This window comes from Panthera tigris, chromosome C1 (assembly GCF_018350195.1).
Source record: "Panthera tigris isolate Pti1 chromosome C1, P.tigris_Pti1_mat1.1, whole genome shotgun sequence".
Lineage (NCBI taxonomy): Eukaryota > Metazoa > Chordata > Mammalia > Carnivora > Felidae > Panthera > Panthera tigris.
In genome coordinates this window covers 11,085,620-11,107,996 of record NC_056667.1, presented here as the reverse complement: position 1 = coordinate 11,107,996, position 22,377 = coordinate 11,085,620, and the positions used below count along the sequence as shown (strand labels likewise).

Below are 22,377 nucleotides of genomic sequence, written 5' to 3'. Positions count from 1 at the left end.
GAAGCTGCTAAAATGACACTCCTCTGCATCCACATGACTCAACACAAAAGTTAGCAGGAGCTCTGGAAAAACAAGCCTCTCAAGTGTCTGTGCCCTAGCGTCAGCGGCATCAGAGAGGGATCGGGGCCCGGTGACCTGCTGGTCCTTGGTCATTTATCAGTTCTCTGCTCAGCAGATAAGGTGGAAGAAACAAATTGGAAGGAACAGATAAACACTGCACGTGACTGCTGCAGGGGCACCCGAGGATTTGGGAGACTTGCAAGGGATATCGTAAGATTAGCACAGCGTAGAGGTAGGCAATGTCAACCAAAAGGGAGAGCCTAGTGCATGGGCCAGGGGCACCTGACCTAGGGTGTTAACTGAGGAAAGCAGATGGCTCTCTCAGGAGGTGGCTGATAAACGCAGATGCCTGGAGGAAGGGGCATGTCCTGAAGACATCATTCTTTCAGGTTTGGTCCTGCAGAAGGCAGGTCTTCCAGACTCACTGGAAAAACTCCTTTCTCTCCAGCTGCCGGGCTCCAGCTGTGAAAGGTGGTGTGGTTTCGTGGCTAGGAACTGGGTTTGAAAATCCCAGGGGGGGGTGGCCTCGGGTGAGTTCCTCTGCCTTTCTGGCCTCAGTTGCACTGTCTATAAGATGGCAATAACTATCTCGTCCCAGAGCACTTGAGAGGATTAAATGAGATAATGTATCTGAAGTGTTTAGTGTGTGGTGCATGGTAAAATCTCAAAATGCTCTCAGTGACAGACATGATGATAGTCCGGCTTCCTGGGAGTCAAGTGGCAGGCAAGAGCCACACCGATGTTAATAATCTAGTCTGGGGGAGGGTTTAACACAGGGATGGGCAAATCTGGCCCACTGACTACTTTTATAAACAAAGCTTTATTAGGACACGGCCACGCTCATTTGTTTAGATACCATGCTGCGATGGCAGAGTTGAATAGTGGTGACAGAGACCCGGTCACCCGGTCCCTGAAGTGAATGGCCCTTTACAAGAAAAGGGTTTTTGCTGTCTGGCCCTTTACAGAAAAAGTTTGCCGACCCTATCGTCTCTGAGTGGTAAAGAACCAGCTGGTTTCTGGACTTTCCTGAGGAAAGGGATATATTAGAGCAGTTAAGAGTAAGACGTCTGGGTTCTGAGGCTCTTGTTCTGGGGCGAGTTCCTTCCTTACTCATCGCTTTCACAGGTAAGACAGGAGTGATACACGCAGCCAGCACTAAGTGGGATAATGTCTGGACTGTGCTTAGCACAGGGAGTGTTTGATGGTTGGCAAGGACAGTATAAAAAAGTTTGCTATTATTAGCTATTGAACTTCAACTGCTGAAAGGGACAAAGAAACTCCCGGGAGAGGGTCATCACTGCAGGCAGCTCTCTGTACAGAATGCCCAGCAGTAATCCCATAGGAAGCCCCAAAAGAGGGTGTGGACATCAAAGGTGAACTCTCCCGTGCAACATACCCAGTAAGTTAATGATTCTAGCTCCTCTCCAGGAGAGCAGCAGATCAGAATATGAAGGGGCAGCCAAGGTCAAGGCCACGAGGTCTAGCCACTATGTGGTACCACATAGTAGGTACCCAGTATGTGCTGCCTGCAGGAATGAAGGCTGGTTGTTTAACCACAAAAGTGATTCATCAGTCACAAAGAGAGATTAAGAAAACAACACCATTTACAATTGCACCAAAAAATAATAAAATACCTAACCAAAGAACTGAAAGACCTCTACTCTGAAAACTATAAAACGCTGATGAAAGAGATTGAAGATGATACAAATGGAAAAATATTCCATGCTCAGGGATTGGAAGAATATTGTTAAAATATCCACATTACCCCAAACAATCTTTTTAAAAAATGTTTATTTATTTCTGAGGGGGGGGGAGGGGCAAAGAGAGAAGGAGACACAGAATCCGAAGCAGGTTCCAGGCTCTGAACTGTCAGCACAGAGCCCGATGTGGAGTTTGAACTAAAAAATCGTTGGGGCGCCTGGGTGGCTCAGTCGGTTGAGCTTCGGACTTTGGTTCAGGTCATGATCTCACGGTCTGAATGACCCTCCCCCATTCATGCTCTGTCTCTCTCTGTCTCAAAAATAAACATTAAAAAAAAATTAAAAAAAAATCATGAGATCATGACCTGAGCCGAAGTTGGTCGCTTAACTGACTGAGCCACCCAGGCGCCCCTACCCAAAACAGTCTAAGGATTCAGTGCAATCCTTATCAAAATACCAACAGCATTTTTCATAAAACTAGAACAAATAATACTAAAATTTGTATGGGACCACAAAAGCCAAAGCAATCTTGAGAAAGAAAATCCAAGCTAAAGGTATTCCGATCCCAGATTTCATACTACATTACAAAGCTGTGGTAATCAAAGCAGTATGGTACTGGCACAAAAACAGACACACAGATCGAAAGAACAGAATTGAGAGCCCAGAAATAAACCCATGATCATACGGCCAATTAATCTATGACAAAGGAGGCAAGAATGTAAAATGGGAAAAAGACAGACTCTTCAACAATGGTGTTGGGAAAACCAGACAGCTACATGCAAAAGAATGGAACTGCACCACGTTTTAAAATTTATTTTATTTTATTTATTTTTGAGAGAGAGAGGGAGAGAGAGAGGGTCCCAAGCGGGCTTTGCAGTGTCAGCACAGAGTCTGACGTGGGGCTTGATCCCATGAACCATGAGATCATGACCTGTGCTGAAACCAAGAGTTGGATGCTTAACTGGCTGAGCCATCCAAGTGCCCCAGAAATTGGGCCACCTTTTAGCACCCTACACAAAAATAAACTCAAAGTGGACTAAAGTCTTAAACGTGGAACCTGAAACCATAAAAATCCTAGGAGACAGCACAAGCAGTAATTTCTTTGACGTCAGCTGTAGCAACATCTTTCTAGACACAACTTCTGAGGCAAGGGAAACAAAAGCAAAAATAAACAATTGGGACAACACCAAAATAAAGAGCTTTGGCACAGCAAAGGAATCAACAAAACAAAAAGGCAATCTACTAAATAAGATATTTGCAAATGACATATCCTTTAAAGGGTTAATACCCAAAATACATAAAGAACCCTACACAACATAACACCAAAAAGAACAAAACAAAACAACCCTCTAGGGGCGCCTGGGTGGCTCAGGTCATGATCTCATGGTTTGTGAGTTTCAGCCCCGCATCGGGCTCTCTGCCCCTCAGCACAGAGCCCACTTTGGATCCTCTGTCCCCTTCTCTCTCTGCCCCTTCCCCTCTGGTTCTATCTCAAAATAAACAAATAAACTTAAAAAATAAACTATGTAGGGGGCTCCTGGATGGCTCCGTCGGTTGAGCGTCCGACCTCAGCTCAGGTCATGATTCCAAAGCTCGTGAGTTCAAGCTCCACGTCGGGCTCTGTGCTGACAGCTCGGAGCCTGGAACCTGCTTCGGATTCTGTGCCTCCTTCTCTCTGCCCCAACCCAGTCACACCCTGTCTCTGTCTCTCTCAAAAATAAATAAACATTAAAAAAAATATGTAATTAAAAAATGCAGAAGACCTGCGTAGACATTTTTCCAAAGAAGACGTTCAGATGGCCAACAGACACACGAAAAGATGCTTAACATCACTCATCATCAGGGAAATGCAAATCAAAACAAAAATGAGATATCGCTTGCCACCTGTGAGAATGGCTGATAAGAAATAGCAAAGTATTGGTGAGGAGGAAAAGGTACCCTGGTACACGGTTGGTGGGAAGGTGAAGTGGTGCAGCCACTGTGGAAACAGTACGGAGGTTCCTCAATTAAAAGTAGAAATACCACATTATTCAAAAATTCTGCTATTGAGTATTTACCCAAAGAAAATGAAAACGCTAAATCAAAGAGATATTTGTATCCCTGTGTTTATTGCAATATTATTTCCCAGAGCCAAGACACAGAAGCAACCTAAGTGTCCATCAGTCGATGATATGTATATATATATATAAGACAAAATATTATGCAGTCGCGAAAAGGATGGGATCACCACTTTTGAGACGATGTGGATGGACCTAGAGGTATTATGCTGAGTGAAATATGTCAGACTAAGAAAGAAAAAAACCCATAAGCTTTCACACAGAAGTGGAATCTAAAGACAAACAAACAGGGGCGCCTGGGTGGCTCAGTCGGTTAAGCATCCCACTTTGGCTCAGGTCATGATCTTGCTGTTGGTGAGTTCGAGCCCTGCGTCGGGCTCTCTGCTCTCAGCACGGAGCCCTCTTTGGACCTTCTGTTCCCCTCTCTCTCTGCCCCTCTTCTGCTCGTTCTCTCCTCTCTCTCCGAAGTAAAAAACAAATGAACAAACAAACAAAAAGCAGAAGCAGACCCTATAAATAGAGAGGAAATGGATGGTTGCCAGAGGGTGGGGGATGGGCAAAATGGGCGAAGGGGAGTGGGAGATCCAGACTTCCAGTTATGGAATGAACAGGTCACGGGGACATAAGGAATACAGTCCATGATATTGTAATAGTGATGTATGGTGACAGGTGGTGGCTAGTGAACATCGGGTGCCGACTATACTTAAAAAAGTGATTTATCGGGACGCCTGGGTGGCTCAGTTGGTTAGGCCTCCCACTTCGGCTCAGGTCATGATCTCACGGTTCGTGGGTTTGAGCCCCGCGTCGGATTCTGTGTCTCCCTCTCTCTCTGCCCCTCCCCCGCTCGCCCTCGGACTCTGCCTGTCTCTCAAAAGTGAATAAATGTTAAAACAATTTTTTTAATTAAGTAAAAAATTAAAAAGTGATTTATCAAACAGCACTCCTGATTTCTATGACGATAAAACCGCAGTCATCCGGAAGATGAAATTTCTGCCTCCAATAGCGTAGGGTCTTAGGAACGAAGGCAACAGGCTCAAGAGGAGAGGAAACTCAAAATGGGGGGCCTCCTACTGCTTCCTGCCATAGGATACAGGCAGAGGCGTCGTGGTGGGTTCCTGGGGGAACAACATGTTTAAAAACCAAAGCAGGCGCGTTGGGTCACGAATTGGCCCCAAATAGCTTGGGACACCGAGCACACGGACGCGAATGGCACATCTTGATGGAAGCGAGTGCAGGTTTGATGCGCCGAAATGGTCTGCCCTCCCTGGGCGCCCCACCTCCTGTGTCAGGAGGCCTCAGCACGAAACAGGGGGATACGTACGTTGGCATTAGCGGGTTTGGGGTTTCCTCTCCTCGTTAGTTTCATTCCTGAGACCCAGAAAAACTGGAAACCATTCCAACTTACCAGGAGCACGCTTTGGAATGCAGATCTGGAAGCTATTTTTTTCTGCAGACACTCATGACTCTGGTTTTCACAGCAGCAGGCATGGGTGGCTTTGCCAAAAGCTGCTAGAGAAGGGCATCTTATCTGTGAAGTCACGAATCCAAGAATCCAAACAGGCCACCATTGGCGAGGGTGGAAGGAAGTTGTTTGCCTTAGCTTCTTGGGGGACCAGAAGATTGGGAGGCTTTGGGGACCGCAGGTACCCTGTTGTACCTTAATACCACCCCGGGGGAGAAGCTGCAGGCAGCTTCTCCCAGCCGCCAAGGGAGGCAGTGTCTCGGTAAAGGAGATGTTGGTTGCAAATAACAGAAAGTCAAACCGGCTGAAGGGAAAGGCGGGCATCCATGAGGGAAGAAAAGCCGGCTCCTGACCGCCCTGGCTCTTCTGCTTTGTTTGTCCTTTGATTCTTAAGCTTCCTCATTTTCTGTGAGTAAACTCCCTTTCCGCGGAAGTGAGCTACAGGAGGTTTCTGTTGTTGGCAACCAAAGAATCTTAAGTGATACAAAGGGTCCTAGTGGAACCCAAGGGCAGGCATTGAAATTGGCCTTCCCCAAGAAAAAAAACTGGGAACCAGACAGTCGTCAGCAATCAAGGTAATCAAACTGTGTCCTTGGAATGCCTTCAGCTTCAAATAACAGAAAACGGAATGTGGGCAGACTGTAAAAATTTGGAGTCCCTCCCAAAATGACTCTGGCCGTGTGATTTGCTTTTGTTTGATGGGATGTTAACCAACACTAGGCACAGACACTTGATAAGTATTTGTGCTTTGGGGCTTGCTCTCTCCTACTGCTCTGGGAACGTGTGCCCACCGCCCCGTGAAAAGGCCTGGTCTGGCCTGCTCGGTGATGAGAGGCCATGACAAACGGAACCGAACGGTCCCGGCTGAGGCCTCTCTAGACCAGAATTTCTCATTCTTGGTACTACTGACACTTGGATCAAGTGGGTTTTTGCTGTGGGGAGGCCGTTCTGTGCACTCTGGGACGTTCAGCAGCATCCTTGGCCTCTACCCTCTAGATGACGGTAGTGCCGCACCCCTCCAGTCGTGACGACCCAAACTGTGTCCAGATGTTGCCCTAGTGTTCCCTGGGGGGGAGGGGTGCAAAACTGCCCCTGTATGGGAGCCACCCCCTTCACCCAACTTGCCTACCAGCGACCAGGCATGTAAGTGGGGTCACCCTAAACCATCCAACTGCAGCCAAGCCAGCCCAGATCAGTACAAGTGCCGTGGAATCATGGCTCGACACACGGACCCACGAGAAATAATAAATCTTTGTCACTTTCCATCACTAAGTTTTGAGCGGTTTGTGCCATGGCACAAACGGGTGCGCCTGCCTGCGGTGGCTCAAACAGGGGTTTGTGTGACACAGCAACAGCTACAGAGGGAGGCAATGCAGGCACGGTGCGGAGTTCAGGGCGGCCGCCAGGCACTTGCCAGGCCTTCCTTGTCCTTCACTCCTCTGTCCTTGGAGGTGAGCGCTGGCCTCTTGCCGGTTGCCTGACGTTGCCCAAGATGGCCGTTCCAGCTCCAAGCCTGAGCTCCAGGGATGAAAAAGGAGACAAGGCAAAGGGACAAAGGGCAAAATACTCTTTCCCAGTGGAGACTTGCCTTTTATTACAGAAGGTAAGTCCTCCCCACGGGCCTTGGCTCACAGGTCATTGGCCAGAACTGAACAGCATGGCCAGCTCTAGTTGCAAGGGAGGCTGTGCAATCAAGGCCTTCAGGCTTCAGCCCATACGGTGGAGGAAGGCGATGACTAGGGGGCTTGTGATGTCCTCGTCACTGTCTCTCTGGGAGTCCTGGTTTCTTGTCTTTCTTGTTGTGTATCTACCCCACCCTTCTCCTTCTGCAGGCTGGTTTTGGTTTCTCCGGGCACGAGCGGGGAAATGGCCACTCCAGCCCTGGAACTGCATCGACTTTCAGCTCCAGCGCCGTTAAGGAACGATCTGTGTGGCATCCCAGTGGCCATCTTTCAAGCACCAATGGCAAAGATAGCATTAGCCCAGCTTGAGTTAGAAGAGAAAGCTGATTGGTCTGGCCCGGCTTGGGGATGTACTGCTCAGCCAATAGGGTGTGGCCAAAAGAACCGCATTAGGTAGGGCAAATCTGATTGGTGGAGGGGGTTGGTGGTGCGTTTTCAGGGAGACACCCTCAAAATGCTGTATCTAGTTCGAGGAGTGGAGAGAAGAGATTGCCATGGTGGGCTGTAATGTGATAGGGTAAAAATCAACGTGTCCTCAGAAGGCGTAAAATACAGTGAAGTCATACAGGCATTGCGTTTACCTTACGCAAATTCAAATACACGTGTGCAACCAACAAAAACATCTTTTCCCACACGATTTGGCTTCCAGACACGAGCCAGCTACTGGAACGGCTGCCTGCCTAAGTGATCTTTTCTGGTGCTAGAGAAAAACTTGTTTTGGACTTTGGGGATGTGGTACAGTATTAAGTCATACCATGTTCTTTATGGAAAATTTCCAGGATCTTCGGGAGTGTTTTTAAGGCCAGGTATACCTTTCTCACTGTCTTTAGCTCCTAGCCCTGCGTAAGATGTGCTTTCAGTGGAATATCACACAAAGAACATACCCTATCTCCTTCCGGTTTTAATCGGTATAAAGAATCCATTTGGCTTTAAAATATCAAAATATTTTTCTTAAAAAATAATAATAATAAAAAAAAGAAATGGCATTCGTGACTTCTGGCTCTTCCTCCCATTTTGTTTGGCTGTCCCGGCCACACCAGAAAGGCGGCAAGCGGACAGATGGACGGAGAGAGGGCAGAACACGGGAGCAAGAAAAATGAGGGTTTCTCCAAACCCTGCGAAAAAGGGGTGTGTCCCCCTGGGCAGTGTGTGCCCTTGGGCGCCTGGGTACTTGGTCTGTCTTGGGTGACCGGCTCCTGCAAAACTGGGATAGCAGAACGGGCAGTATGGGAGGGGAATCAGAAACCGGGGTCCAGGCCCCACTTGTGAATCTAGACAGGCACTTTAACCTCTCTGGGCCTTCTGCATCTGTAAAATGGGGATCATGATACAATTTACCTCCCAGAGTTTGGGGGGAGGGTTAGGTGAGAAGAGTGCCACATTATTACAGATGCGGTAAGACAACTGGGCACGCTCGTTTTATTATAATAAACTCAATATGAAGTGCTGTACCACAGACAGCCTCAGACCCGAGGGTGCCATTCTGTCCCGTGGCCCCAGTACCCGTCTTGCGTTTTGCCAGCTGTGGGTTTCTTGGAGCTCTGCGGAGGTGGATGTGTGGGTACCTCACGACTCAAAGGTGGAACCCCAGAACTGTGTCCGCCGGGCCTAGGAGTCTGCTTCAAACTTACGTTTTTCATGCGCCTGAGGGTGTATACCCGTGTAAGTAATTTCAAACAGAACCCCTCTCCCTGCACCTTCCAAAATACAGCATCGCGCAAATATCAGTCTAGGAAGCAACATTCTGGGGTAACAACCTTTAAAGTCCTATAAGAGCATCTTAGTATTTTGACACAGAAGGGTCACACACGGGACTCACGGAGCATCACGCACGGCCCAACGGGATGGCATTTCTAGTTCCTGCTACCGGGCTTGGAAAACAGAAGGCTCTGGCTCGATTTGCTGGATGTTTCTCCCTTCGGTGTCTCCCTTTCTTGGTCCATCTTTTGGGTGGCTTTTCTGGCTCCGACCTTCAATGACAAGAGAAACACAAGCACAGATTCTGTAATTGGGGCAAGATCTCAAAATGTTCCACTCAAATGATTTTTTTTTTCACTGAAAGAAAAATGTTTGCTGTAAAAAATCATCCATATATATTAATCATATTTATATATTATATTTATTAATATTATATATTATATATACCATATATACTATTACTATACTATTACTATATATAATATATATATTATATTATATATAATATAATATATACTATACTAATATACTATTATATATATACTATTATATATGTGTGTATATATATATATACATATATACTAATAATTATAGAGAGAGAGGGAGGGAGGGAGGGAGGGAGAGAAAGAGATACATAAAAAGAAACTAAAGTGTGGGGGGGGTGCCTGGGTGGCTCAGTCGGTTATGCATCTGACTTTGGCTCAGGTCATGATCTCATAGTTTGTGAGTTCGAGCCCCGCGTCTGGCTTTCTGCTGTCAGTGCAGAGCCCGCTTGAAATTCTCTGTCCCCCTATCTCTCTGCCCCTCCTCTGCCCTCTCTCATTCAAAAATAAATAAACTTGAAAGAAAAAAGAAGCTAAAACGATTCACCATTATCACACTACCCGAAGGTAAGCATCACAATGTTTTGTTGTGCACGCTTCCAGATATACAAATAACATTTCCCCCTTTTTTACAGTTTTGTGGTTTTGAAAACTACGAGCTTCTTATGATGGGCACATTCATTGTGATGGAATCTCTGTCTCCTGGAAAGCTGTCACCTAAGTGCCTGTGTCTTACGTCTCTGATGTTGGAGGGGCCTGTCTAGGTCTTTTCTGAGCACTGCCCCTCCTCCCCGACACCTCGTGTGGCGCTGTCCCTGGTCACAGTTGATTGGATGCTTGGCACGGGCTGTGCTTTTCAGATGATCACGCCCAGGATTTGGGGGTATCGGCTCTGAGATGTTACTTGCTCCCTGAGTCGGTCCTTTAAGCTGGGGCCGGGGAGGGGGGAATGGTGAGGTCATCTCTTCCCATCACGTATGACTGGAGAAAGTCGAGATGAGCAGGTACAGGGAGACGCAGAGAAGGGGTGCGTGCGGTAGGGAGATGATGCCTGGGACCTGAGGCTTACCAGTTCCCTTTTGAGGCCAGACCTCCTCTCAGCCCTTGGTTTTTCTGACGCACGCACTCCTGTATCCCTGTAAAAGCCCCCCTCCCCACTTCTGAGCAGGTTCCCACTAGTTGCCCCCCAAGAATCTCCCTCTGGCACATTTCTGTGTAATGTACATGGGATCGTAGCTTGAAGGTTTCTTTCCAACAGGCTTCAAATTCCAGCCCTATTTCCTGCAAGTTTTGGACTCCAACCATGAGGACACATGCCCTTGGGTAGGGGGGGGGGGGGTTGGGAAGGGGGCTGGTGGGTGGTCAGGTTTCAGCTCGGCCACTTACTCTATGACCCTCGGTTTCCCCATCTGTCAAATAGGGGCCAGAGTAGCCATCCTGTCTTCCTCAGGGACTGAGAGAAGATTCTGGGTGGATTTTAAAGGAAGGGGCTGCTAGGCCCATCTGTGGAGCTCTCTGCACTCGGGAGGTATAAAAACCACCTCCTGAGGCCTGTGCCAGTGGCTGACAGGGGCCTTAAATGTGCTTTGAGACCGCATCGAAAATCATTTCAGGGTGAGAAGAGCTAGCTTCCCTACAAGAACCTACATAGGAAATCTTGGTCGGAATGCCCAGCGACAATGAAAACAGACAGCGAATGTCAAAACCCTCCCCCAAGCCACCTTTCCTTTACAACCCTTTTTATTTGATTTTCAGTAAGATTGCCGGCCCTGGATGGTTCCCAAGCACCCGTGCCCTGGCCTGATGAGGTTGTCGGGGAGCAGAGGGCAGAGGGCCGACCTGGGAAAAGGAGGACGCTGAGACACGTGCGAGGAAGGGCTGGGAAATCACGCAGTGCCCTCCCTGAACAGGGACCACTGGCGAGCGCCATGCATTAGGGCTTAGACGTCTGGGAACCACATGCCTCACCTTTGGAACGAACGGGCAGGGATAGAAGCTGGGCATTTAGATAGTGACACCCAGCTGGAAATGAACTCGGGACACACCGGGTGGCCGCCTCAGGCAACTGGAAGCCGTGGGCTCTAGAAAGGCCCCTTCTGTTTGTTGCCACCCGGCCTCAGGGCTCTGCTTAAGCAGCTCCTCTTTGGGGAGGCCCTGCCTGGCCCTTGCACTGGGTGAGTCCTTGTGAAATATGCTCATGAACTCAGGCAGCCGACCTTTGTTCCCAAAACATCACGTGCAAGGTAATTATTGCATCATTATTGTATTTACTGAAAAAAAAAATGCCGGAGAGTGTAAGCTAGAAAGGAGGGGGGGGGGATTTTGTGTGTTTCTCCTTTGATCTAACCCCACAGTGCTCACCCTTGTTTCCATTATTGTCCCCCACTAAGGAGTCTTCTTAGACAAGTTTCTAATTGCTCTACTCCCATGAAATTTTAATAGGACAGATAGCACTCTATGTGTGTGTGTGTGTGTGCGCTTTATATATTAAAAAAATAAATTTCGCCCCCTTAAGGGGTGACCTTACCCCGCCTGGGAATTCCTGATTGAACCCCAACACCTGGACAGTACCTGCCACGTTGCAGGCTCTCAGTAAATATTCCTCGAATAAACGAGGGCTGGGACAGTACCTTTTTGTCCACTCTCCCATCGCTCCGTGTGGAGGCTGGCATGTGTTAACTAGGTTTTCCATTTTAGCATCCAACTCCCCCCAAACTATAAATGACTTTTAGCTGCAGTGGGAGACAGTACAGAATCACTGAATGGCATTACAAAGGAGGGAAAACCAAAACCCGCAGGGCCTCGGAAGGGAAGGGGGTGCCATTTCTGAGGCTTGCTAGAAATGGAGACTCTTTTACGAGTGAGCAGGACTGAAAAGCAGATTTTACACGTCCTGTCTTTTTCAGCATGGTCGCGGTGACTCCCTCCCTCTAAAGACACAAGGCACACGGTGGAGAAAGGGGATGGCCAAGCTACGCTTTGTAAAGAATGTGGAGAGAACCTTTCTACACCAAGGAGATCCTAGACACCCAGCCTCTAAGCTCGGGCTGGAGGGCTGGGAGCAGGCTCAGGCTTTGCTCTTAGCTGGGGTGCCATCTGCCACATTCTGTTATGCCCAGACACGGCCTGAAATTCCGGGGAGCTTCACATCTCAGAGGAGCACAATGTTCCTACAACATCTAGGGACCATCCTGGTATCTCCTCTGTCACCTTACATCCCAAGGTGGTCCTCGGACAAAAATCGCGCTACAGGGCGGTTCCTGCCTACTCCCGGCTCAACCCTGTGTATATATATATATATATATATATATATATATATATGGATGGATAAGTGACCAGTCTCCCACTCGTGCCCACTTGGCAGGCTGGCAAAGCTGGGGGAGCCCTCAGGACACTCTATCCCGGTAACGTCCTGCTCTGGGTAGTAACCACCTTCCAGCCTTAGAATAGGGGTGTTGGTTGAGAAGAGGGTTCCATCTTCCAAAAATGTCCCTTACCTAGGATAGCTTTGGTTTTTCTAACGCTAATTTTGTTGTCTTGGAATTATTGTGACCTTGTCTCAAAAGCGAATATGGTTCCTGTTTCTTATTCCACCACAATGTGGTTAGCTTTCAAGCTTCCTGAGAGCTCACCTCTATTTTCTGCAGAGTGGGAATGTGGTTGGGGCAGCTCCAGTTCCAGGGCTGAATTGTGAATGGCAGCGTTTCAACATGTTTAAGATTTCATAGTCTCGATTCTCAACTCTTTAAAAAAAAAAAAAAAGAGTATTCTAGAGGTGTTTCCTCGAAATTCAAGAGAAAAGTCACCCGAAGTGTATCTGGTTTCTTATCGGGAGGTTTATTACCTAAAGCAGGGGAAGCAGTGCTCGTCTGGGTGTCAGATCTTCGATGAGCCGCACCTGTCTTATCCAGCTGTGTGGCTCCGGACAAATAGCTTAACGTCTCTGACCTTCAGACACCTCGTCTGATGACGGAGGACAGAAACGAGAGCTGCCCCGTGGGTTTGTTGTAAAGATTAAACGGGATGATGCACACTGCACACTGAGCGCTTAGCTCTGTGCCTGGCACATACTAAATGCTCGATACACAACACATGTGCTGGTATTTTTGTCAACTGGCTTTTCCGCTGACGTCCTATTGTTCTCCTTTTCCTTCCGGCTCACCTGGAAACCTGAGCTTTGCGTCTGGCTCCTCACTGTCTCTACAAACATTCGTCTCTTTAATACAGGAAGAATATTGACACAATTTAGCTCATGCGCTTCTCCCCCTTTTGCGCCAAAGAAAAATGGTTTTTCTCAACTTTCAGATGCCACCCATTTGGATGAAATGTCGGGCTTTCCTAGGGATGGGGGTGGGGTGGGGATGTGCATGTGCAGAAGGGGGCATGGCCTCCAGGCCATGCTGCCCTGTCCTGCCGAGCTCCATAGGGATGGATCTCTGTTCCGGATTCCAGAGGAATCTGAGAGGTGGAGGCTTGTCCAGCGAGGGGCCTTTGGGGGAACCCTGCGGTTCTCTTGGAGGATAAATATGCTTTGGGTGGAAGCAGAGCCCCCCTGATCGACGGAAGGGGCTCAACGGACGTGGGCTTCTACCTTGGCATCCCAACAGCCCGGGCATGACGAAAGCCACAGCGGCGAACTGACCTCCCCGGCAGGGACTGCGAGCTCCTTGGGAGCCAGCCTCACTGCTGCCGCTTGCCCTTCCCCTGGGATTGGCTAACTGTTGCCGACCCCGGTGTCCTCGAGACCTCAGGGACAGTTCGCTGAAGGAAGAGCATCTCCCAGGCGCTGGGGACGCAACGGTGAGAGAGAGTGGGGGGCCTCCCTGGCCGACTGACACTCCAGCGGGGGACCGTGCAGGGATATCGGGAAGGCGGTGTTTCTCAGAGAGCCCCGAGCATCTCCTGGGGAGGCGCCAGCCAGAAGCCTCCAGGGGGCCGGGGAGGTAAAAAGAGTGGGTGAAGTGAGCCGGGTGGGGGGTGGCGACAAACCCATGAGCCCGGCGCCTTTCCGAGGGGCCTGCAAAACACAGGCTTGTGGGCCTGGTATCACCAGATCTTCCCAGTTGCCCAGAGAAGCTGGACATCCAGAGTGTTTCGTGAGAGTGACCTATTTGGAAAGGTTACTTAAAAAAAGGAAACCCTTGAGCCGAATGGAACGCCTCTGTGGGCTGCCATTTTGCGACATCCGTTTCAGAGTCTGCCCCCTCGGCTTCCAGTTGGTTCTAGTAAATATTTGTTGGCAGGGTTGCCAGATGAAATACAGAACACCCAGTTAAATTTGAATATCCGCATGAAAAGATAGATATATATAGGTATAAGTATGCCTCGTGCAATATTTGGGACATACTTCTACTAAGTGACTCTTTGTTGTTTTTCTGCAGTTGAAGTTTAACTGGGCATCCCGTTGGGTTTTGCTTTCCCTTAGATCTGGCAACTCTGTTGGGTGTTCACAAAACTCGCGGAAGAAGGGAGTGGGGCCATCTTTGGGATGGGGCATGGGTACGTGCAAGTCTCTTTCATATCCGCCGAAGGGTGCTAACCTCATCCTTACAGCAACTGTCTAAGGAGGATTAGGGGCCCGCATTTAACTGAGTTGCTCTCTGGACATTTTTCATGGAGGAGGCCTTGAGCCTGCAGCCCCTCAACATTCATCACAGACTCAGCTGAGAGGAGCTAAGCTTAGCAGATAGTCACCAACCAAATTCCCAGGTAACTGTAAAGCAGTAGTTTTAAGCCAGCAACCTCCTTGTTTTTTTTTTGTTTGTTTTTTGTTTTTTGGTTTTTTTTTTTACCCAGCAGAATGCTTTAAGCAAAATCCCATGAGGAACTTGGCATATACAACAAATAAGGGAGAACTTTTCTGGGGGAAACCAGGCGTATGTATGTGTGTGCCTGTGAGTGTGTGGGCTGGGGATGTTGACGGTCACACTTTTCCATGGCACCCAAGGGCTCCAGGGGACCCCAGTCTGAGCATTGCTCCAAAATATCTTCCTCGGATTAAATGCAATCGGTGGACAGCTGAGTGCTGAAGGGCAGATCTTGGGTCCTCCTGCACACCGGCTTTTTCTGAACTTTCCTGAACTCGCTGGGCTGTAATGACATCAGTCTGTCTCAAGAGCTGTCCTCAGACCTGGCCCTCAGACGTGGCCCAGCCAACACTGAGCTGCTCTTAGTAGGGATATTGTTCGTTAGATCACACAGTGTCCTCTCTAGGGGAAAATCCAGTGCCATCTTGTTCTAAGAGCACTGAGGTGCATTGCATCCATCATTAGCTCATGGACGCCATGAACTCTGGGTTTTCCAGTTCCCATGGGCTGCCAGAGAGCCCAGTCACGTGTGACTCCCCCTTGACAGGTAAGAAGGGCGTTAGAGTTGGCACTCTCCTCCTCACTCTTGGCTTCTTTCACCCATTTATTTTACTCTTAGGGCAGGGGGCCTGGGGCTCCCCACTCCTCTCTTCTCCTTTTCTTATGACCTTGCCTTCAAGTCCCCAAATCACTTAGTGCCTAGAATGGTTGCTCAGCCAAAACCACACCTGCACCTGCCCTGTGCCTTCCCTCCAGATAATAGGTTCGTTGCTTGCCTGTCTCTTAGGTCATCTGCTCAGACTGCAGGCAAGGGAGGGGCAGGGGCTGGGGCGGGGGAAGGCAAGGCAGTGGAGGTGTGTGGATGTTTCTGGCACAGCACATGGTGGTTTGTACACCCCTTGAAAACACCGTATCTGCTTTGTGTCTGGCCACAAGATCAGAAAACCTCTCCAGACCTGCCTCTCTCTCTCTCTCTTTGAAGCAACAGTTGTGAGACGTTCGTTCTTTTGCGCTTCCCTGTTCGAGATCCTCTAAACGTTCCTGAGCGAAAATATCAGGTGAGCAAGAGAGCGTTTAGTGTGTCCGGACCTGTTCCACTCTGGGGCGCACCTCTGAGGTCTCTGGGAGACCCTGGGGCTCACTGGCGGGCAGAAGATGCGGGCAGGAAGGGCTTCATCTTCTAACCACGCGCCGCACCGCACAAACCACACTTCGCATTCTCATCCTTTCGTGGGCTGGAGGGTACGGCCCCCACCCCCTATCCTCCCATTCTTACCCTGTACACCATCTACCGATTTCTACTCCTCGGTCAAAAGCACCCAACTGAGGGACCCTGGATTAAAAAAAAAAAAAAATTTTTTTTTAAACTTGGATCTTGAGAATGCTTGGGCTGGAGAAAAATTTCGGAAAATTGTGATTTGAGTAGGGTAGTGAGGCCATCGATGACGGTACAGAAGGTCGTATGGAGTGTTCCTGTGTGCTAAGGGTCTTGTATCCACACTCTCCTTGAATTGGACGCATTGGGTTACGAGCCACCTCTATTCTCATCTGAAGGATGAGGGATCTGAGCTAATTAAGCAGAGCGAAGGTGGTGTCTCTGTGTGTGTGTGTGTGTGTGTGTGTGTGTGTGTGTGTGCGCGCGCGCGCGCGCGGAGGGGGGGGCGGTGGTCTAGCCCCACTGACCCCACCCGGCAACGCTGTGGCCACGCCCCTTGGCCAGGATTTGATTGGCTGGAGACCTGAGGGGCTTTCCCCAGCCAGAAGCAGCCAGCGTCCCGGAGCCTTCCTGACGCTAGGAGCCCTAATAAAGGGCCAGGAAGGGGCGTGCGTGCCGCCCCGATGGCTACTTCTGTGCATTTGAAATTCTCCCATTGAAAATTCCAGCCTTCGCCCATTCACAAAAAGTATCTGAGCTCTTCTTGGCCGGAGCCCTGGTTGTATTCACCAACTCTAAAGGGGACCTTCACAAAACAGCTGCTGGCTCCCGGAGCCCCGGGATCGCGTCTCGGGGTTTGGCGACAGCGTCAGCCGGCAGGAAGCTCTCTCAAGGACCTGCCGGCCTCGCCCCACCCGTCCACGAGCTGCCTTTTCTCCCCCCGCCCACGCCCCGTAATCGTGCTTGCTGTGCGCCCGGCACTGCAGGCTTTATGGCATTTAACCCTCCCCGGGCCCCGTTGTTAATCATCTTTGGGTGCTCGTGTTGAGGAATCTGAGACGCGGGGGCATTAACCAGTGGCTCGGGGTCACTCAGGGCCAGGGGTGGGGCTTCGACTCTAGTCGTTTGGCTGCAAAGTCCGCCTCTGAACTCCGAGAGACACAGCTGCCTTATACGGTGGTGTGGGAAGCGGATGAGACTGAGCGCAGCCTGCACGGCTGTCATTGTCCCTCTGTCACAGGGCCAGAGCTCCAGACCGGGGGCCTTCCAGGGTCCGGAGCTGATGACCGCGAGGTTCCCTGTGAGTGCCCAGCACTGAGGTTTTCCCCAGTATTTTATATCAAGTCTCAATGCCCCAGCCAAAGGTATGAGTGTGGAAGTGTGACTTTTGATTCCAGAAAGTTCTGCTTTGGCGAACAGAGGTTTGAACATTAACCCTAAAAACTACTTCCTGCTTTTTGTTTTTCCTTTTTGAGGAGGGTGATGGTTCTGCCGGTCTAGTGCCTCAGCCACCCCGTTCTCTACGGATGGGGGAAATTTTATACGTGAGACTGAAACCATGAAGGCTCCTTGTGAAGATGCTAGGTGTCAAACTTAAAACAAAAATCATTTCAATGCTGAATATGTTCCTTGGAGGGAACTGAGGCCAAGACAGATTCTGAAGTTCCCTTTAGAATGCAGCAAAACCCTAAAATCTATGTTGCTTGTTGTTTTTCCTCCTGATAAATAGGAAGTTCTGACGACATGTTCATAACACACCTTGCATGCCCACCCTAGCCCGGGGATGAGCAGAGACCTCCTGGAAAAGGAGGCGCACAGAGCAACGGGTGGGGAGGAGTGAACTCGGGCTGGGGAGGGCAGCAGGCCTGGGGCGGGGGCGGCGTCCTGTTTCTGCTGCCGGGCAGCCAGGTGACGCTGCCCTCTGTCAGCCGCTCTGAATGGGCGGCCGCTCGCCAGCATCCCTCGCGGGGCCGACGGGAGGCATGAAGCGTGTGTGTGGAGCAGGTGCCTGTCCCTCGGGACGTGCCCAGGAAATAATGCCACCGGCATCGCTGTGATTGTGGCTCTGCTTTTCGGAATCTTTCCCTAAATTGTGACTTCCATGAATTTGAAAGTTCTCAGCCCCAGCTCTTCTGGGGATACAGATGCAGGTTTGACTTGGCCACTTCAGCTCCTTCTCCACAGAAGGATGTCTAGTGCCCCACAGGCTGGCATGGCCCCTGCATTGTGTATGAATGAGGCAGCTCATGAATAATGCATGTAAAGCCTGATTATGTAAATCCTCAGGTTTTCTTACATTTTTAGCCAGCCCCATGACAATGGCCTTTTTTGGGGTCCTTTGCTGCCCCATTCTGTGGTCTGGTGTCTCAGCTTTGGGGGCTAGCCTGCCAAGTCCTGGGGTGGGGGGGCACCTTAGGGAGGGGTGAGCTCTCTGGCGGGCACATCAAAGGAAAAGTCAGGGCTCTGTCACTGGCCCAGCTCTCCCTGGTTGCCTGGTGTGAAAGGAAATCGTCCTTTGCCTGAGGCCTGTGATGTTTAATTCAAGACTGTGGATGCTAGAAACCCCTCATCTAGGGCTCCTTCCGAGCACGATGGCTGGGTTCATTTCTAGCGCTATAAGCCAGGGAAGCTGTGGTCTGGGAGGTTTGCAGGTTGGAGGGCAGGCTTCTGCGAGTAACTTGTCTGACCAGGGCCTCCTGGTTGGGGAGGAGGGCACCCTTCTATAGCCTTCTATGGCTTGGCCTCCTTAGAGCTCCTGCAGGCAACGCGCGCGCACACACACACACACACACACACACACAAATATACACACAGAAACACACATTACAGCACACACACACTTATTATACACACTCACATACACGCACACGTGCAAGCATACATGCATAAATACACAGCCCTGAGTCAGGCAGACTAACAATTACAAGAAGAACGGGGAGAGCCCAGCAGAGAGCTTGCAAACTAGAGTCAGAGATCTGGGGCCAGGTCTAGGCTCTGCTTACCAGCTGCTACTGTGTGAGCTTGGGCAAGTCTCTTAACTCTCGGAGGCTCAGTTTCCTCATCTGTAAAACGGGACTCATCATACCAACCAGGAGCTAGGAAGGCGTAAGTCACCCCGATCAGGGTTGCAAAGCCTGGGTGGAGCCCGGTGCCTGGAGATGGTCACGAGATGGTTATGATAATTTTCCTTGTTTGTCCTATTTTAGTTTAGGCAAGGGTTAAAAAGAAGGGAGAGTCTGGTTTGGAAATGAATGCAGGAGTGAATGGGTACGGGTGAAAACTGCAGAAAAGACAAGGGAACACCTCTGCCAGAGTTTTAAAAAGGGGTGGGGGGCGCCTGGGTGACTCAGTCGGTGGAGCGTCCGACTTCGGCTCAGGTCACGATCTCACGGTTCGTGAATTCGAGCCCCGCGTCGGGCTCTGTGCTGACAGCTCGGAGGCTGGAGCCTGCTTCGGATTCTGTGTCTCCGTCTCTCTCTGCCCCTCTTCCACTCATGCTTTGTCTCTCTCTCTCTCTCTCTCAAAAATAAATAAGCATTAAAAAAAATTAAAAAAAAAAGAGAGCCCCTCTGCCGACCACGGGGCAGGCACAGGTCTGCCGGGAGCTTCCGAAGCACCCGTTTGGCTGTGGGTCATGCGCGCCTCACCGTCAGCTGCAACTCTCGCGGGTCTGAGGCGGAGCTTGCCCCAGTGACCCCATGTGCAGGCAGCTGGCCACACGGAGGAGAGTGGCATCTACCCGCCGTGTGCCGGGCCCTGGGCTACCCGCTCTAGAGGGAGCACACGTGTCCCTCGCCGTCTGAAGCCACACGGCCTGTGAGTTCACACCGTGAGAGCCTGGATGGTGAGGGTACCGGCACTGTGCCCACAACAGCCCTGCAGGGCAGGGGCGGTCAGTTCCCGTTCACCGGTGAGGAAGCGAGGCGCCGAGAGGGGAATGGATTGGCACGAGGCCACGCAGGGAGGGAGTGGGGGGATCTGAACCCAGGACTAGCCGACTCCTGGGCCGCGTGACAGAGGAGAGGACAGGTTGAGGGGAGGAGGTGGCTTCTTTTGGCTGGATCGCCAGCCTGAGTCTCAGATCTGGGTTTCTCAAGGCCATGCCACGGCCAAGTTCCTGCCAGGAGCCGGAGCTCTCGTCCTCCTGCCCTTCCTCCGGGTTCCCGCAGCCCGGAACGCACGCCCCCCGCCCGTGCCTGTGGTGGGCAGAGTCCAGCTCGCCTTTGCAACTCAGCGCAAAGGTGTCACCCCTTGGGAGACACCCCTGGGATGTTCCGGGCTGGCCGAGTGCCTGCCTCTGGATGACACAGCCTGAGCGCCCTTCAGCCAGAGACTCTATTTTTTTATTTACTTTTTAATGTTTGTTCATTTTGAGAGAGAAAGAGTGCGAGTGGGGGAGCGGCAGAGAGAGAGAGGGAGACACAGAATCTGAAGCAGGCTCCAGGCTCTGAGCTCTCAGCACAGAGCCCGATGTGGGGCTCGAACCTAGAAACGGTGAGTTCATGCCCTGAGCCAAAGTCAGACGCTTAACCTACTGAGCCACTCAGGTGCCCCAGACAGAGACTTTAAATCATTAAATCAGCCAGCAGTCAGCACTTTACCTATTATGCTCTAAAGGATTATGTTCTTCAAGGACACGCATCCATCTGTCCCCATCCATCCATCCATCCATCCAATATTTCCTATGTCAACTATGTGCTGAGCACTCAGAGTAGTGAACCCACATCTTTATTCACAGGGAGCTTTTTCATCTATGTATCCCTACCACCTGGGAGAACCATAAAAATACAAACAATAGCCACTGGTTAGGAAGACACGGATACGCTAGATTAGGAGTTTCAGAGAGGTTAAGGAACCCGCCTGGGGTCACACAGCAAGTGGCGGAGCCAGGGTGTAAACCCGGGTGTGTCTGACGCCCCACGGGCCACCCCGGGCGCTCGCTTTGCCATTTCCAAAGGGAGCCGGGGGGCGGCCTCAGAGCTTGCGCTCCCCGCCAGGCCCTCTCACCTTCTGCTGCCTGACGGCCCTGTTGAACCTCTTCTCCTGGTACAGCTGGAGCTCCACGCGCTGCAGGGCCTCCTTCAACAGGGCCTTCTCTTCGGCCTCTTTGTAGATGTTGTCCTCCAGCTTGGCCACCTGTGACTGGTACGTCTGCACGGATACTTTGCTCTGCCTGAGCGGACGGGAGAGACACGGTCTCTTTCTCCCGCATCTTTCTCCTTCGCCACCGGTGTCCCCAACCTGGGAGAATCTCAGAATACTTCTCCAGGTGGCTAACTCGGTGGCTTCGTCACCAGCGGATTTGGGGCGCACGGGGCAGGACAGATACCTCATCAGCGGCCTACGTGCTACCAGCCCCCCGTTTCCCAGAGAGGGTAGGGGAGCGGCGGCCGCTGAAACAGGGCGGGGCCTTGGGAAGCACACAAGGCGAACCCCGAGTCAGAATTCGTACGAGGCGCCTCTCGCTCGCGGCGAGAGAGGGCAGGATGAACCCTGAGCCCCTCGACCGCTGCTTTCTCGCAGACAGACTCGCTTCTGTCAGGCCCCAGGCCCCCTCCCCCGAGGCCTCTGCCTGTCCCGGACCTGCGTCTGCCGCTGCCCGAGGTTCAGCCACGAGAACGGACACCCGGCCCTTTCTGCGGGGACGTGGGCGGTACCTGAGCTGTTCTATGTCTTTCTCGTAGCCTCTCAAAAGCTCCTCTTTTCTCTCCAGCCGGCTCTTGAGTTGGGTGATCTTATCGAACACCAGATCGAGGTCCCTCTGTCGGAGCTGGTTGACTCTCTCTCTCTCTTTGGGGGAGAGGTACTTCATGGATATGTGACCTGACATGTCCTTGATGTTCATCAGGCTCCCGAGTGTTTTGCTCATGTCCATGTACTACGAGGAAAGCGTTTGGCAGTTAAGGGGCCTGGCGCGAGGCTGCCGGAGGCCACTTTGAGGAGGCAAGCATCTAATTTTGTTTTGTTCAGTTTCTACAATTGCAGAGAACAAGCCCGTGCTTGGAAGTGAATCCAACGGGGCTGTTAGTGCGACTTTCATTTCCTCCGTATCCATGGACGCTGTGCCTTTTGGAGAACCAGGGGGAAGAGTGACAACAGACCTAAACATTCATGCCAACTACCCAGTTTTTCAAGGGATTGCAAAGTCTGAGCCATGCTGGGACAGTAGATGCGTCCTGCAGAGCTTTCGTAATAACTGAATACGCACGCGAGGCTGGTGTTTAGTTACCCTATCCGGTGGTTAACAGTGACTGCAGGGGACCCCACGTTTGGACGGGGCGGGGGGGGGACCACGCTGCCACGCTGGATGCACATACCAACTTTTCACTGAGATCTAAAGCCTCAACCACATCCATCTTCCCTGACTTGATGTCCGGGACGGCTGAGTTGACAGGGCCGTTCTGAGGCTGGGGGGAAAAGAAAAGAAAAAAA

The 22,377-nt window shown here is 50.8% G+C and overlaps 1 protein-coding gene across 11 annotated transcripts in view; it reads right to left on the bottom strand.

The window, feature by feature from the left end:
• Nucleotides 1-22,377, bottom strand: part of FHAD1 (forkhead associated phosphopeptide binding domain 1) — a 133,294-nt gene that overhangs the window by 1,705 nt on the left and 109,212 nt on the right. For 6 of the 11 annotated variants that reach the window (XM_042996053.1, XM_042996057.1, XM_042996058.1 and 3 more), the window contains 4 exons: nucleotides 22,263-22,352; nucleotides 21,603-21,823; nucleotides 20,953-21,118; nucleotides 8,371-8,931 (listed from right to left, as the gene is read on the bottom strand). In XM_042996053.1, the coding sequence (XP_042851987.1) occupies nucleotides 8,815-8,931; nucleotides 20,953-21,118; nucleotides 21,603-21,823; nucleotides 22,263-22,352 (594 nt within the window). In that variant the 3' untranslated portion in view covers nucleotides 8,371-8,814. Of the gene's footprint in view, nucleotides 1-8,370; nucleotides 8,932-12,614; nucleotides 12,726-16,065; nucleotides 16,123-20,952; nucleotides 21,119-21,602; nucleotides 21,824-22,262; nucleotides 22,353-22,377 lie in introns of those variants that run through there. The other 5 variants (XM_042996055.1, XM_042996056.1, XR_006221068.1 and 2 more) reach the window with 4 other exon arrangements.